At 40.7% G+C, this 15034-nt stretch overlaps 1 protein-coding gene across 3 annotated transcripts in view; it reads left to right on the forward strand.

Annotated features, from left to right (window-relative positions):
- Positions 1-15034, forward strand: part of NSMCE1 (NSE1 homolog, SMC5-SMC6 complex component) — a 58805-nt gene that overhangs the window by 26783 nt on the left and 16988 nt on the right. For all 3 annotated transcript variants that reach the window (XM_070484661.1, XM_014837992.3, XM_044747617.2), the window contains exon 2: positions 3958-4104. In XM_070484661.1, coding sequence (XP_070340762.1) covers positions 3958-4104 — 147 coding nt within the window. The remainder of the gene's footprint in view (positions 1-3957; positions 4105-15034) is intronic.

Here is a 15034-nt window from a genome sequence, read left to right on the forward strand (position 1 = left end):
TGAGGAAAGGGTCTAGATTTATTTTTTTTCCACATGTAAATAATCTGTCGTTCTGGCACCTTTTATTGAATAGTTTGCTTTGATCTGAGTTCCATTTCACCAGCGCGTTGAGTACTTATATGTGCGTCTGTCTCTGCGAGTTCTCTGTTCCGTTCTGTTGGACTTCTTTGTCCGTTTCTACACCATTATCAAACTTCGTTCCTTGCTCTAGCTTGAGAAGAAGTTGGTACCTGGTAGGGCAAGTCCTCTGCCTTTATCTTCTCCAAGAATGTCTTTGCTCTGTTGCCTTTACATTTTCCATGTAAATTGTAAAATCATCTTGTCAGATCACACACAGACACTCAGAGCCTGTTGGGATTTTGATAGGAATTGCATTGATTCAATTCCATTGGATCAATTTGAATTTTAAAGTGATCGCTTTCAGCATTTCATCCTTAAGTATGTTTGCTCTAGGTTTTTGTAGGTAGAGGAAGTTTCCTTCTATTCCAAGTTTGTTAAGTTTTTAGCATGAATAAATGTTGGATTTTCTCAGCTGTATTTTCTGCATCTATTAAGATGATTGTATGCTTTTACTTCTTTATTCTGCTAATGTGGCGACTCACATTGATTGACTTTTATCTCCCCCAGCTTTATTGAGATATTATCGACATAAAACATTTGATTGGTTTTCAGATGATAACCTGTTGCTGGGATAAACCCAATTTGGTCACAATATATCATCATTTTTACATGGCTAGCTTTGATTTGTTAACATTTTGCTTAAGACTGTTGTATCTGTTTGTGAAAAGTCCTGCTCTTTTATTTTCCTTTCTTCTGAAGTCTTTGTTAGGTTTTAGTGCCCAACTTATGTCAACCTTATCAGATGATTTGCGGAGGGTTTGCTCTTTTTCTGGCTCTGGGATAGTTTGTGTAACATTTGAAATTATTTGTTTCCAGAATGTTTGGTAGAACTTCCTAAAAAATTGGTCGGGACCTGAAACTTTCTTTGTGGGAAGGTGGATTTCCCGTAAAATTTCCTCAGTGGTTAAAACTTTTTAGGTTTTCCAATAATTCTTTAGTGAGTTTCCTATCACTTTGAACATATTTAAAACTTCAGATTGTTGTAAGTTGTTTATCATACCTTTTTTAAATGCTTGTATCTGCAGTTGGTTTTCCTTTTAAATTCCAAAGAGTTGATGTGTAAGTTTTCTCTCTCTCGGAAAATTTTATCAGAGATTTGTCATGTTTATTTTCAAAGAATAATATTGGTTTTGTTAATCTCCTCCAGTATATGTTTATTTTCTGTTTCATCAATTTCTGCTCTTCATTATTACTTTCTTTAACTTTTTTTGGACTTAATTTGCTGTTCCTTTTATAGCTTCTTTAGGTGGCTGCTTAACTCATTAATTTTCACGCCTCCTTTTTTTAAAAAAATATGAACATTTAAGGCTATTAATTTCCTTCAACTGCTTTAATTGCCTCCCACCAGTTTTTATGTATGATATTTTGTTATTTTCAGTTCAAAATATTTTCTAATTCCCAATAGTACCTCTTTCATAGTGGATTATTTAGATGTGTGTTTCTTAAATTCTAAGTTTTTCCAGTTTCTTTTTGTTTCGGGTCTCCAGCTGTATTGCATTGTAGTCAGAACATGATCTGTGTGACACCAGTCCTTTAAATTTTGCTAAGACTTGCTTTCTAGCCTCGTATGTGGCAATTTGCATAATTGTTCTGGGTATGCTTGAAGATTCTGTATTCTGTAGCTGTTGGATGCAGTGTTTTATGCATGTTCATTGGATTAAGCTTTTTGCTGTGTTGTACAAGTGTTTTTCTAACCTTACTGATTTTTTTGTTCATTTTGTCAGTTATTGAAAGGGATATGTTAAAATCTCCTACTGTGGTTATGGATTTGTATGTTTGTTTTTGTAGTTCTGATCATTTCTGCTTTAACTGTTTTGAGGCTCTGCTATTAGGTGCCTAAACATTTAGAATTGTTTTATCTTCTTGGGAATTGAACCTTTTTATCATTTTGTGGTGACCATCTTTGTCTCTAGTAATGCTTTCTGCCTTAGAGTCTATTTTGTGTCATATTAGTATAGCCACACCAGCTCTGTTTTGGTTAGTCCACAGAGTATATATTTTTCTACCCTTTTAATTTTAATTTTTTGGTGCTTTTGTGTTTTAGAAGTAGCTCTTATAATTGTATAGCTAGATTTTATTTATTATTCAGTGTGACAGGCTTTTTATCTGCTCTAACAAACTGGCTGCATCATCTGCTTAAAGACCCTTAGTCTGGAGAGCCTTAGTCTCCGGTGTTTCCAGGTAAAAGTCGAGATTCCTTAGCCCTACACGTTCTATCCTTGTGCCCAGAACAACCACGGGCAAATAAGTGGTACTCAGGACATAAAAGTGAAGTAGATGAACGAACGTACCCGCTCCTAGTGATGGGAAATACACTTGACGGGACTTGATGACTGGCTGGATCTGAGGTTGAAGGAGAGGAGGATCAGAGTTTGACACTCAGGTCTGGGGTGTTTCTATGGCTTCATGGACTGTACCACCCAGACCAGATGATTTGAGAAGAGGACTCGGGGATGAAAAGGGTGAGGATGGGGAGAGGAGAAGATGAGTCCAGTTCAGGATTTGTTGAGGTTGAGATGTTGGTGTGGTATTTTTGAGACTATCTAGCAGGTCAGGAGATAGTGCATCTTGCCAGCTCTGAGGTCCAGTTGATAGTGCTGTTTAAAAAGAACAGTAGCTAGCATTTTTCTCCTATGTGCCAGGTTTCTTCAGCATTGTTCTCGCATGTGTATCTCCTATGTGCCAGATTCTTGGGAAACCGTTGGTCGTCATATCTCATTTAAACTTCGTCGTATGCCTTTAAGATAGTTCTTATTATCCCCATTTTATAGACGAAAAAGCTAAAGCTTAGGGAGATTAAGCTTGTTAGCTAAAAATGTTTCTGTGCTATATTTGCCTAAGGTAACAGTGAATTTCTTGTGAGATCATGGCATCACTTGAAGCGAATGTAAAACCTCAGAATTCCAGGCTCCTCTGTAGTCAGACCCTCCAGGAAAGAGGCCTGGGAATCTGTGTTTTCGTGCGCGGGTTAGGTGATTCTTAATATCAGGCAGGTGTGGCAAGCACTCGTCTAGTTCTAAACTGCCGCTCTCAGCCCCCGCGCCGCACAGCCTCTCGTGGCAGGAGCAGGCTTTTTGATCGGGGCTTGTGTAATACTTTTATCAGCTCTGATCTTTGTGGTTTGTGGAAAGATAGGGTTTTAGTAGAGAGCAGGAGATTTCAAAAATACCCTGCAGGCCTATCATGACAGTTGTTTTATTAGCGGTTTGGGAGATGAGAAGGAAGCTAGCGTTTACTAAGTGTTCACTAGTGGTTCTCTAACCAGTGAACGTTATTCTAATTTTATAGTTAGAAAATGGGGCTTCAGCTAAATTTATCCAGGCCGTAGATCTGGTAAGTGGCTGAGCCAAGTTTCAGACCCTGAATTGTCTGATAGTAAAAATGGCCAACACTTATTTAGTGCTTGGTGTGTTACCAGGCTATATATGTATTGACTCACTTAATCCTCATAGTAATTCTATGCAGGATGTTTCAGTCATGACTCTCATTTTACAAATCAGAATCTGAAGCATGTGGAGGTTAAGTGTCCTAATTTCATACCCCTAAGTGGTGGGGCAAGCTATGAATTCAGGCGTTCTGGCTCGCTCCAGAATTTACACTTCTCACCACTGCCCAGTACTAGCTTGCCTGGCCCTGACTTGTTTCCTTTTCATTTTTGTACTATTCAGCATGATGAACTTGATTTTAAAAACCATAACAAATTTATATGTGTTACCAGGCTTTATATGTAGTGACTCACTTAATCCTCATAGTAATTCTATGCAGGACGTTAATGTAAATAAAACATGGCTTTTGGTGTGCTTGGAGGTGACTAGGTTTCATGTACTTCTTTTTTAGTTCCTTCGTACATGCAGGGCAGTACAAGAAGAGTGGGCATCATGACTGATGTCCACCGGCGATTCCTCCAGTTGCTGATGACTCATGGAGTGTTGGAGGAATGGGATGTTAAGCGCTTGCAGAAGCACTGCTACAAGGTCCATGACTGTAAGTATTGTTTCCCTGTTCCCAGGATGCTCTGGTACTCTGTTCCCAGGATGCTCTGGTACTCTGTTCTCAGGATGTTCTGGTACTCTGTGATCAGGGACTGGTGACATTGGTATAATAGCATGTAACCAGTCAACCAAGACTCCTGACCTAGGCATTCAAGTCTCTCACAATCTCACGCCAGCCCATTTTTCTAATCTCATCCTTGACTTTTGTTTTTTTTTTTTGAGGAAGATTCGCCCTGAGCTAACATCTGCCACCAATCCTCCTCTTTTTGCTGAGGAAGACTGGCCTGAGCTGACATCTGTGCCTATCTTCCTCTACTTTATATGTGGGACACCTGCCACAGCATGGCATGACATGACAAGTTGTGCATAGGTCTGCACCCGGGATCCGAACTGGTGAACCCTGGGCCACTGAAGTGCAACGTGCGAACTTAACCGCTGCGTGACCGGGCTGGCCCCATCTTTGACTTTTTTTTAAGTAAATCTGACATTTAGCCCAGTGGCCTCTGAGGCTGTATAGTTGTGGTTCACACCAAGGCTCCAGCCTGAATTTCTTATCTCTAAAATGAGGATAATTAATCGTGCCTGACACACTGAGTCGGAGGATTAAGAGACATAATACATACAGATCCCCTGGCACAGGGAAGCTGCTCGGTTGACTGTTGATAGTAAGAGGGAAGCTTGCACAGTAGTTAAGAGCGCAGCCTTGCACTCTGCCAAAGCTAGAGAAAGTGTCATCCCTGCTCTGTGCCGCTGTGGGCATTTGGAACATCTTCTCAGTGTCTTGTTGGGAGGGGTAGATAAGATAATACACGCAAAGCACTTAGAGACAGGATCTGGTGCATACTAAGTGCTCAGAAACTGGAGGTAGCAGGAGAAGCAATAGGATCAACGTTGATAGATTGGTACAATCAATATGGTAGATCTTGTGGAGTTGAATGTCGGGATGGGTAGATATTGTTAAGTGAGAAAGAAAACTGGTAAGTTACACTTATTGTATGATGTCATTGTGTTAAGTTTTTTGTAAAGTACAAAGTGATTTTCATTGTTCATGAATACCTACATCTACATGTAAAAGGGAATGGAAGGATATGCAGCACACTCGTGAAGTGCTTGCCTTTGGGGAGAAGAGGGGTGGGATTGGTTTCTCACTAAAAATCAGAAGACACTTTATCTTTATCCTCTTTTGTTCTTTTATTAAAAAAAACGACTTAAAGCAAACATGGCATTATTAGTATAGTCTAATGGTTGTCACTTCTGATTAATGAGAATATAGGTTTTTATTCTATGTTTTTGTCTTTCTCTCTATATATTTAATTTTCAAAAGAAAAGTGGAAAAAACATTGAGGTGAGCCAAGCCCAGAGGGCTGAGGAAAGATCTGGGAGGGGCGTGAAGTACACAGGAGAGGGAGCACCATGGAAGGTGCCACCTGTAGACAGCTTCAGTCTGCAGCATAAGAGAGGCTGGCTCCAGCTCCTGGAGAGTGGAGGGGTGACTGGCAGTGAGAAGGGGGAGACAGTGAGTACAGAAACAAATGTTCTTTTGTGATGTGCAGAAGGAGGATGAAAGAGAGGGGTCATATGTTAGAGACGAGGCAGGGTTTGAAGTGTCTGGTCCATTGAGGTATTCCATGGGCAACTCTGGGAGCTTGATGGTGCACGTTAACAAGTTAGAGGCCTGGGGCTGGCCCCGAGGCCGAGTGGTTAAGTTCGTGCACTCTGCTTCGGTGGTCCAGGGTTTCGCCAGTTTGGATCCTGGGGCGCAGACATGGCACCGCTCATTAGGCCATGCTGAGGCGGCGTCCCACATGCCACAACTAGAAGGACCCACCACTAAAATATACAACTATCTACTGGAGGGATTTAAGGAGAAAAGGCAGAAAAAAAAAAAAAAAAAGATTGGCAACAGTTGTCAGTTCAGGTGCCAATCTTAAAAAGAAAAAACAAAAAACAAGTAAGTTAAAGGCCTGGAGGGGTCCTACTGTAAGGAAACCTGTTTAACTTTGTTTAAACCTGGGTTTCCAACCTTAGTTGACTTATGAATAACATGCCTTGGGAAAGGTATGAATATATCCTAGACAAGAATATATGATGTGTGGGAAGAAAATAGGTTGTTTTGGTGTATAGGTTTACAGATCATGAAGAACCCATGGTGTGTTCACCATAGTGGTGGGTGGTGGTTGTTTTTGTTTTTACTTAATTCCGTAGACCGTGTGGACCTCTAGAAAGATCTGAAACAGGAAGTGACGTAGTTAGTGCTGTGTTTGAGAACTCTCCTGGTGAAAACATTTGCTCTGATTGCCTGGACTGTGGTGGACAGGGGTCTTTGGTGAAAGCCTCCTTTATGGAAAGGGAGTATTATACCTGTTAAGCTAACTTCTCTTGCTCTTTAAAAAGCATAACAGGACTGTAAACCTACCCTTCACCATCTTCCAGTGCTGGGCACACGAATTCTTTTCTTAATCTTTTATCTACGTGACAGTTTGTTCCTTCTCCGTTTTAGTTTCTCGCATGTAAGCCCTGAGTGTGGTATTTAATGTCAAGGGGGAAGTTTCATAGCTCACTGCAAGGAGCCATATGATGCTTTAGTACTAAGAATGAAAGTGTTTTTGCCTTTATTTGACCTTTAAAGTTGTTATGATCTAATTTAGGAAAGTCCTGTAGAATGTGTCTAGGAATTGATTTATTCTTCACACTTTATGCGCCATTTCTGTGCATCAGGATATGATATGGCTAGGGTAATCAGGATAGAACTATAGTTTGTTTTCTCCTACCCTTCTTCAAGAGAGAGAGCAAGAAAAAGCTTGTTTCCAAGCATTATTGTTATTTGAGAGATTTTAAAACAAGGAATGATGGAAAGAAATTATCTCAAATTAAGTAAATACTTACAAGACCCAATTTTATTAATCTCTTATCTTTTGAGGAGATGCCCAGGAAAGTCCCCTTTTACCAAGTGGAAAAATACTTAGCTTCTAAGAGAATTGTGAAACAAAAGAGTATTTGAAACTGCCAGTTACTCTAATTGCAGTTTCCCATGGTGTTTGTCCAGTTTGTTAAAGAACTTCCTATTCTAGGCTTTGGTTTGGGCTCTCTTCTGACTGTCATCAGGGGGAAAGAAAACAAATTCCCCAATTCTCCTGGCTAGTGAAGAGTTTTGATTTTGTTCTAATGTCCTGGTGTAAAGCCATGGGTCTGGCTTTTCTCAATGGCACTAGGACCTCTGTTCTTAGAATACCTTAGATTTTGAGGCAGAGCTTGCATCCGTGCACATGGTCATCCAGCACAACTTCCTGACATCTCTTGTGGGCTAGTCCTCTGTGTTAGGGACGGGTGACACAGACAAAGCTTTTGCCTCACCTTGGGTCTCATGAGTCATACAGATGCAAAATCAGATGATTCCAATATAAGCCCCCTTGATGGAAGTCGGTACAGGAGGCCTAGGGAGTGGTGGTTAAGAAGACTTGGATTTGAAGATTTCCACTTTTGACCAAGATAGAGTACCAGGGACCAATTACCTTCTTATATGAAACAATTGAAAAATGGACAAAAAATAGGAAACACTGGACATCAGTCAATGAAGGACACTGATCGCTTGAGAGACAGGCAATGAGGGTTTTTTCCCTCCTGAAACCAAATATGTATTGTCTTTTCCAACATCACCTCTCCAATTCACCAGACACCAACTGGGTGTCCAATAACCCAAGTCAATTCTGACACTATCTACCTGGAGTTGGCATCAGATCCCACAAGTTAAAGGGGCTTAATCCCACAAGACTGCCCTCATTTAGATACCAGTCACAAGTCCTGGGCCACCCTTATCTCTGACCAACTGCTGTGAATCAGGGGTTCTTATGACCCTGTCCTCATATTCAATAATTTGCTAGAATGGCTCACAGAACTCAGGAAAACACTTTACTTCCATTTGCTGGCTTATTAGAAAGGATACAACTCAGGAACAGCCAAATGGAAGAGATGCATAGGGCAGGGTATGGGGGCACTGGTGGCGTGGAGCTTCCATGCCCTCTCTGGGCGCTTCACCCTCCCAGCACCTTAATGTATTCACCGTCCTGGAAGCTCTCCAGATCCTATCATTTAAAGGTTTTTATGGAGGTTCTATTAAATATGTGTGATTGATTAAATCATTGGCTACTTAATCTCCAGTCCCTTTCCCCTCCCCAGAATTGGGGTATGGGGCTGAGAGTTCTAAGCTTCAAATCAAGGCTTGGTCTTTCTGGCAACCAGCCCCCTCCTGAAGTTATTTAGGGACCTGCCAAGAGTTGCCTCATTAGAACAAAAGACACTGCTATCACCCTTATCACTCAGGAAATTACAAGGGTTTTAGGAGCTCTGTGCCAGGAACTGGGGACAAAGACCAAGTATCTTTCTTTTACCACAGGCAAAAGTGGGATGAGCACTACAACTGCCCCAGCTCATTGCCTTGAGAGAGTTTTCAGGCCACGGCACAGGGGAAACCCAGGCAGAGCTAGACAGACTGTCTGAGTTGAGGAGATGGAGATGAAAGTTCAAGGAGACGAAAGCAGCCAGAGTTTGCAGGATAGAGTAGTGGAGAAGAGAGATGCACAGAGAGAAAACTAGAGATTTGTAGGGAACCCTCTCCTCCGTGCTCCATCAAGGATCCGGTGAGAGCTGATCACCAAGGCAACTACCTGAGGCTAAGGAAAAACCAGTTGAAAGGATTGGAGAGAAACAATGCTGGATGTTCACACAGGGCTGGGAATAGTGCCTGCTCCAGGCCCAAATGGCTTCACTGGTGAATTCTACTAGACATTTAAGGAAAAAGTAATACCACTTCCACCCAAACTCTTCCAGAAAATTGAAGAGAAGGGAACACCTCCCAACTCATTCTGTGAGGCCTGCATTGTCCTGATACCAAAACCAGACAAAGACATTGCAAAGAGAAAACAAAAGACCACGATCCTTCGTGAATATAGATGCTAAAATTCTAAACACAATTTTAGCAAATCTAATCCAGCAACATATAAAAAGGATGATACGATGTGACCAAGTGGGGTTTATCCCAAGAATGCGGGGTTGGTTTAGTATTTGAAAATCATTCAGTGTAATTCATCATATTAACAACCTAAAAAAGAAAAACCATATGATCATCTTGGTAGGTGCAGAAAAATCATTTGACAAAATTCATATCTATCCTAGGCATGATGTGGCAAAAGTTACTTAAAGAAACCTGAAGAGATCCTAAGAAGCAGAGTATAAGCAGGGAAAACAAGACCTTGGGGCTTAGAACAGGGGAGAGAAATCAACTGTCTGCACAGAATTAAAAATCTAGATCTGTTCCTGATAAAAACCCTCAGCAAAGCAGGAAAAGCAGAGAACTTCCTTAACCTGGTATAGAGGATCCAGGTAAAACGGCTAACATCATATTTAGCTGTGAAAGACTGAATACTTTTCCCCTGATATCAGGAGCAAGACAAGAATGGCCATTCTAGTCATTTCTGTTCTAGCCAGTGCACTCAGGCAAGAAAAAAACAAACGGCATCCAGTTTGGACAGGAAGAGGTAAAACTATCTATTCACAGACATGATCATTTATGTAGAAGATCTGATGGGATCTTCAAAAAAGCTACTAGAGATAGGAAGTGGGCTTAGTAAAGTTGCAGGATACAAAACCAGTATCCAAAAATCAGTTGTATTTCTCTATGCTAGTGGTGAATCAAGAGAAATTGAAATTTTAAAAAAGCACCATTTATGATAGCATCAAAAATATGAAAACGTTAAGAATAAATCTGACAAAAAATTTGTAAGACCTGGACGCTGAAAACTAAAGAATATTGCTGAGAGAAATCAAGGAAGATCTAAATAAATGGAGAGACAAATCATGTTCACAGGCTGGAAAACTCAGTATTGTTAAGATTTTGGTTCTTCCCAAATTGATCTATAGATTCAACTCAATCTCAATTAAATCCCACAGGGCTTTTTGTAGAAATTGACAAGATGATTCCGAAATTCACATGGAAATGTAAGAACCAAGAAGAACCAAAGCTACTTTGAAAAAGACAAATTTGGAGGATTAACACTGAGTAACTTTCTGTTAATTAAGATTAACTACCTGATTTTAAGACTTATGTTATGGCTACCATATCAAGGTAGTGTGGTACTGGCATAAAGATAAGCATCAATGGAATAGATTAGAGTCTAGAGATAGAGAGCCACACATAAATGAACAGCTGATTTTTGACAAACACAAAGGCAATTCAGTGGAGATAGTCTCTTCAAAAAAAGATGCTGGAATAATTGAATATCCATATTCAAAAAAATGAACCATATACAAAAATTAACTCGAAATGAATCATAGACCTAAATGTAAAACCTAAAACTATGAAACTTCTAAAAGAAAATATAGGAGAAAACTTTTGTGACCTTGGGTTAGGCAAAGATTTCTTAGATACTATACCAAAAATATTATCCATAAAAGAAAAAAATTGATAAATTGGACTTCAAAATTAAAAACTTCTGATCTTTATGCTATTTAGAGAATGAAAAGACAAGCCAAATACTGGGAGAAAATATTTGCAAATCATTTATCTGGTAAAGGACTTGTATCCAGAATGTATAGAGAACTCTCAAAACTCGGCAATTAGAAAACATACAAGCAAATTTTAAAAAATGGGCAAAAGACTTGAACAGACACTTCACCAAAGAAGTTATATGAATGGCAAATGAACACATGAAAAGATGCTCAACATCATTAGGCAATAGGAAATGCAGACTGAAACCACAATGAGATATCACTACACATCTATTAGAATGGCTAAAATTAAAAAGACTGTATATATATTGGCGAGAAAATGGAAGAACTAAACTCTCATCTACTATTGTTGGGAATGAAAAATGGTATAGACATTTTGAGAAAGAGCATGACAGTTTCATGACACAGCCGTTCCTCTGTCATGTGTTTGTTTTTAGGCTCAAGAGAAATAATGATGTATGTCCACACAAAGGCTTGTACATAAATATTGAGAGTAGGTTCACTTGTAATGGCCCCCAACTGGAAACACTTTGGTTGTCCATCAACAGGTGAACCAATGAATGGACTACGGTTATTATCCATATAATGGAGTACTATGTAGCAATAAAAAGGAATGAACCATTGCTGCATGCTGCAGTGTGGATGAATCTCAACATGATCATGCTGAGTGGGAGAAGCCAGGCAAAAGAGAGGGTATATTGCATGACTCCATTTATATACAATTCTAGACAACACACACTTGGCTGTAATGACAGATAAAGGAGTTCAGTAGTTGTCTGGGGATGGCAAAAGGGAGAGTTTCGAGGGGTTAGAGAGAAGGATTACAAAGAGGCATGACGAAATTTTTTTGGGGGGTGATGGATATGTTTATCATCTTGATTGTAGTGATGGTCTCAGAGGTTATGCGTATGTCCAAACTTATTAAATTGTGCACTTTAGATATGTACAGTTAATTGTATGTCAATTGTATTTCAACAAGCCCTGTTTAAAAAAAGATCTGAATTTAAACCCGGTTTGCTTGGTAGCTGTCCTGTTAGTAGTGCTGTGGAGTCAGTTCCGACTCCTAGTGACCCTGTGTACAGCAGAGCTGAACCACGCCTGGTCATCTTCAGCTGGTATTTGACATACTCGTGGCAGAGCTTTCAGCATCACAGCAACGCACAGCGCCACAGTATGACAGCCGACGGACAGGTAGTGTGGTTCCCTGCCCGGCAAACAAACCAGGCCTTGGCTTTGAGAGCGCCGAATCTTAACCACTAGACAGCAGCGCTGGCTGGTGGCTGTCTGACCTTGGCCAAGTCACTGAACCTCAGAGTTTCAGTTTTCCCAGCTGTACACTGGAGCTGGAGATATCTGCCACTCAAGATTATTTGTACAGATTACTAATGTAATTGTGTGGACTGTGCTTCAACCCTGTGGGTGCCCAATCAGTGGTGAAAAGTAGGGGGGATAATCAGCTTTACAAAATATAGCTCATTCTCTTGGCCTGGTACGGCCCTGTGTCATCTTGCGGGACTCTGAGAAAATAGATGCAGCATCCACGAAAGGATCCTTTCCATCCTATATCCAGGGCTTACCTGGAGAGGCTCCTGCTTTGAAGTCTGCCTCACAAGAGAGTTGATACGTAGTTATGGAAAATTTCTGTAGTTCACTTTCCTAAAAACAAAACAAACATGGAGGCCCGAATTCACAAGCCTTCGCAAGAGGCCCAAGGCTTAAGCCTTGGGGAGTAGGTGCTTAAGCCTGCTGATTTTGTGGAATGATGTTGCCCGGCTGGGGGTTTGAGGGTACCCCAAACCTGAGCCTGATTGTTAGTTGGAACCTCTGTTTCATTTATCATGTGGCTTTACTGAGCAGTGGCAGAAAGTTTCCACAGTCCACAGATACATGGCAATGATTCCCTCACAATTATTTGCCTTGTTAAAATGTTCTGGGGTGGGTCTTTCTGGTTTTTAGGAGGAACAGGTTTGGTTTTTGGGGGATCTTGGATTCAGCCTTCTCATCTTAGAAACTAGGAAGCAGAGGCCCCTCGTTGCTGGTGCACTGTCCGGTCTCCTCACTCTGGCTCCGGGCCCCGCCACTGCCGAATGCTGCCTTCCACATCAGTGCCAGATCCACTGAGTGGCTACCTTGCCTGAAGTTCTTATGGTTTCTTTTTAAATTACTTTTTATTTTGAAATAATTCCAAACTCAAAGGAAAGTTGTAAGAATAGTACACAGAACTTTTTTCCCCCTTGAATCGTTTGAGAGTAAATTACCAATTTGAGGTTCCATCACCAGTAAATTTTTTAGGAATCATTTTCTTCCAGCAAGGACATTCTCCTAAATAACCACAGGATAGCCATTAAAATCAGGAGATTAACATTGATACATCACTACCATCTAGTCCATAGACCCCATTGGCATTTTTCCAATTGTCACACTATTGTCTTATTAAGCAGAGGATCCACCTCAGGGTCATGTATTGCATTAGTTATTACATACGTCTCTTAAGGCTCCTTCAGTCGAGAATAAGTCCTTCGTCTCTCTTTGAGTTTTATGGCCCTGGCATTTTTTGAAGATTATTGACTAATTATTTTGTAGAGCAGTGCTGTCTGATAGAAATATAATGGGGGCCACATATATCATTAAAGTTTTATGGTACCTACATTAAAAATGGTAGGAACAGGTAGAAATATCCAAAATAATATCATTTGAACGTATAATCATTATAAAAAGTTGTTAATGGGATATTTTACATTTTTTTATATTACATCTGTGAAATCCAGTGTGTGTCTTACCCCTGCAGCATATCTTATTTGGCCTAGCCACATTGTGAGCGCTCAGTCACCACGTGTGCTCATGGCTGCTGTGTGGGCCGCACAGCGTGGAATGTCCCTCAGTTTAGGTTTGTCTCATGCTCCTCCCGATTAGATTCAGGTTATACTTTGTACTTTTGCAGAAATAATATAGAAGTGGTGTTGTGTTCTCTCTGCATCCTGTCTGGGGGCATACGGTGTTAAGTTGGTGTCTGCCAGGTTTCTCCACTACAACTTACTCTTTTTCCCCTGTGATTAATAAGTATTTTATAGAGAAATACTTTGAGACAAGGTCAGTATCCCACTTTTACCCACAATTTTGCATCCATTGGTCTTTCGTCCCTAAATTCATTCATTCTTTAATGGTTGACAAATTGCTGTGAGGTTCCATTCTGTACTTTCTAGCACTAACATTTTGTAATTAATTATGCTATATTACTATGTGTTATGTTAATTTTTAGTGGGTTTTAAAATTATCTATTGTCCTAAGGACAAATTAGGCAAAATATCTAAAAATTTAAATTAAAACATTAAGATTTAACATTCTTTCAGTGAACAAAATAAATAATATGGTATTCAGGCAAAAAACCAGTTAAATGCGGGTATCAAAAATAGAGTAGTGAACACAGTATCAGAGGAACATTGGGGTATGATAGATATTTTCCATTTTTGTCAACCCTTCTGTCTGCCTTCCTCCTAGGTTTGTTTTTCTCGTGCTGATTTACATGACTATATTTGCTTTGTTGTCCGGTGCATATTTCAGGGCTCATGCATGTCATTAGGCGGCGCGCATTAATGGCGAGTCAGTTACGGTGTTGACATTTTGGTTTAGTATTCCGTCTCAGATGTGCAGTCATGTTTGTAAGCACCTTCTCTTTCCAAGGGAGACTCGGTGATTTTTAGAAGCTGACTCCAAATACGTTTTCCTCTTACTTTAGTGATTTCGTCATGCATGTCTCCCCTTTGGCTGTGGAGAACACTTAATAAGCTTACCCCTGTCAGAGGCTGCTTGCCTTTCCTGTTGATCAAGGGGGATTAAGTCTATGGTCAGAACTGAAAAGTGGCATAAAATTAGCATGAAAAGTAACATCTGAAATGCGACTTGATGAACTTTTCAGCATAGGAATTCCACAACAGGCAGTTGTTCTGTGCCTAGACAGGAACCTTCGGGCTCAGGAAACTCTGTAACCAGGAGGAAACGAGTGTTGTTGCCTGTCTGGCGCTTGAAGGACGAGATGTGTCCAGATCCCCGCCCGCTCTCGAGGACTTTGTGCCATGCAGGCACCCAGGGTGGGATGGGCCCCAGCAGTCCTCTCAGGCCAGCACAGACTTAGCGAGCCTGTTCTCCTGCGTGCTTCACGCTCCCCCAGGTGTGGACATCACTTGTTCTGGAGTGTATTTTGTACTGGATTGCAAATACCAGGGAGGTTATCTGAGGGTCATGGGAGGACTGGGACTGAATTCAGGAGGATTGCCACAAATACCACTGGTAGGAGCGCTGAAGCCAGTTTTTGAAGACAGGTTCAGATGAGGGACTTGGGAAAGTTCTCTTACTTTCTGAGCCTCATCTTTCTGTTTTATTAAGGAAATCTTATCTACCTCGTGGAAAAGTTGTGAGGA

This window comes from Equus asinus, chromosome 14 (genome assembly GCF_041296235.1).
Source record: "Equus asinus isolate D_3611 breed Donkey chromosome 14, EquAss-T2T_v2, whole genome shotgun sequence".
Classification (NCBI taxonomy): domain Eukaryota; kingdom Metazoa; phylum Chordata; class Mammalia; order Perissodactyla; family Equidae; genus Equus; species Equus asinus.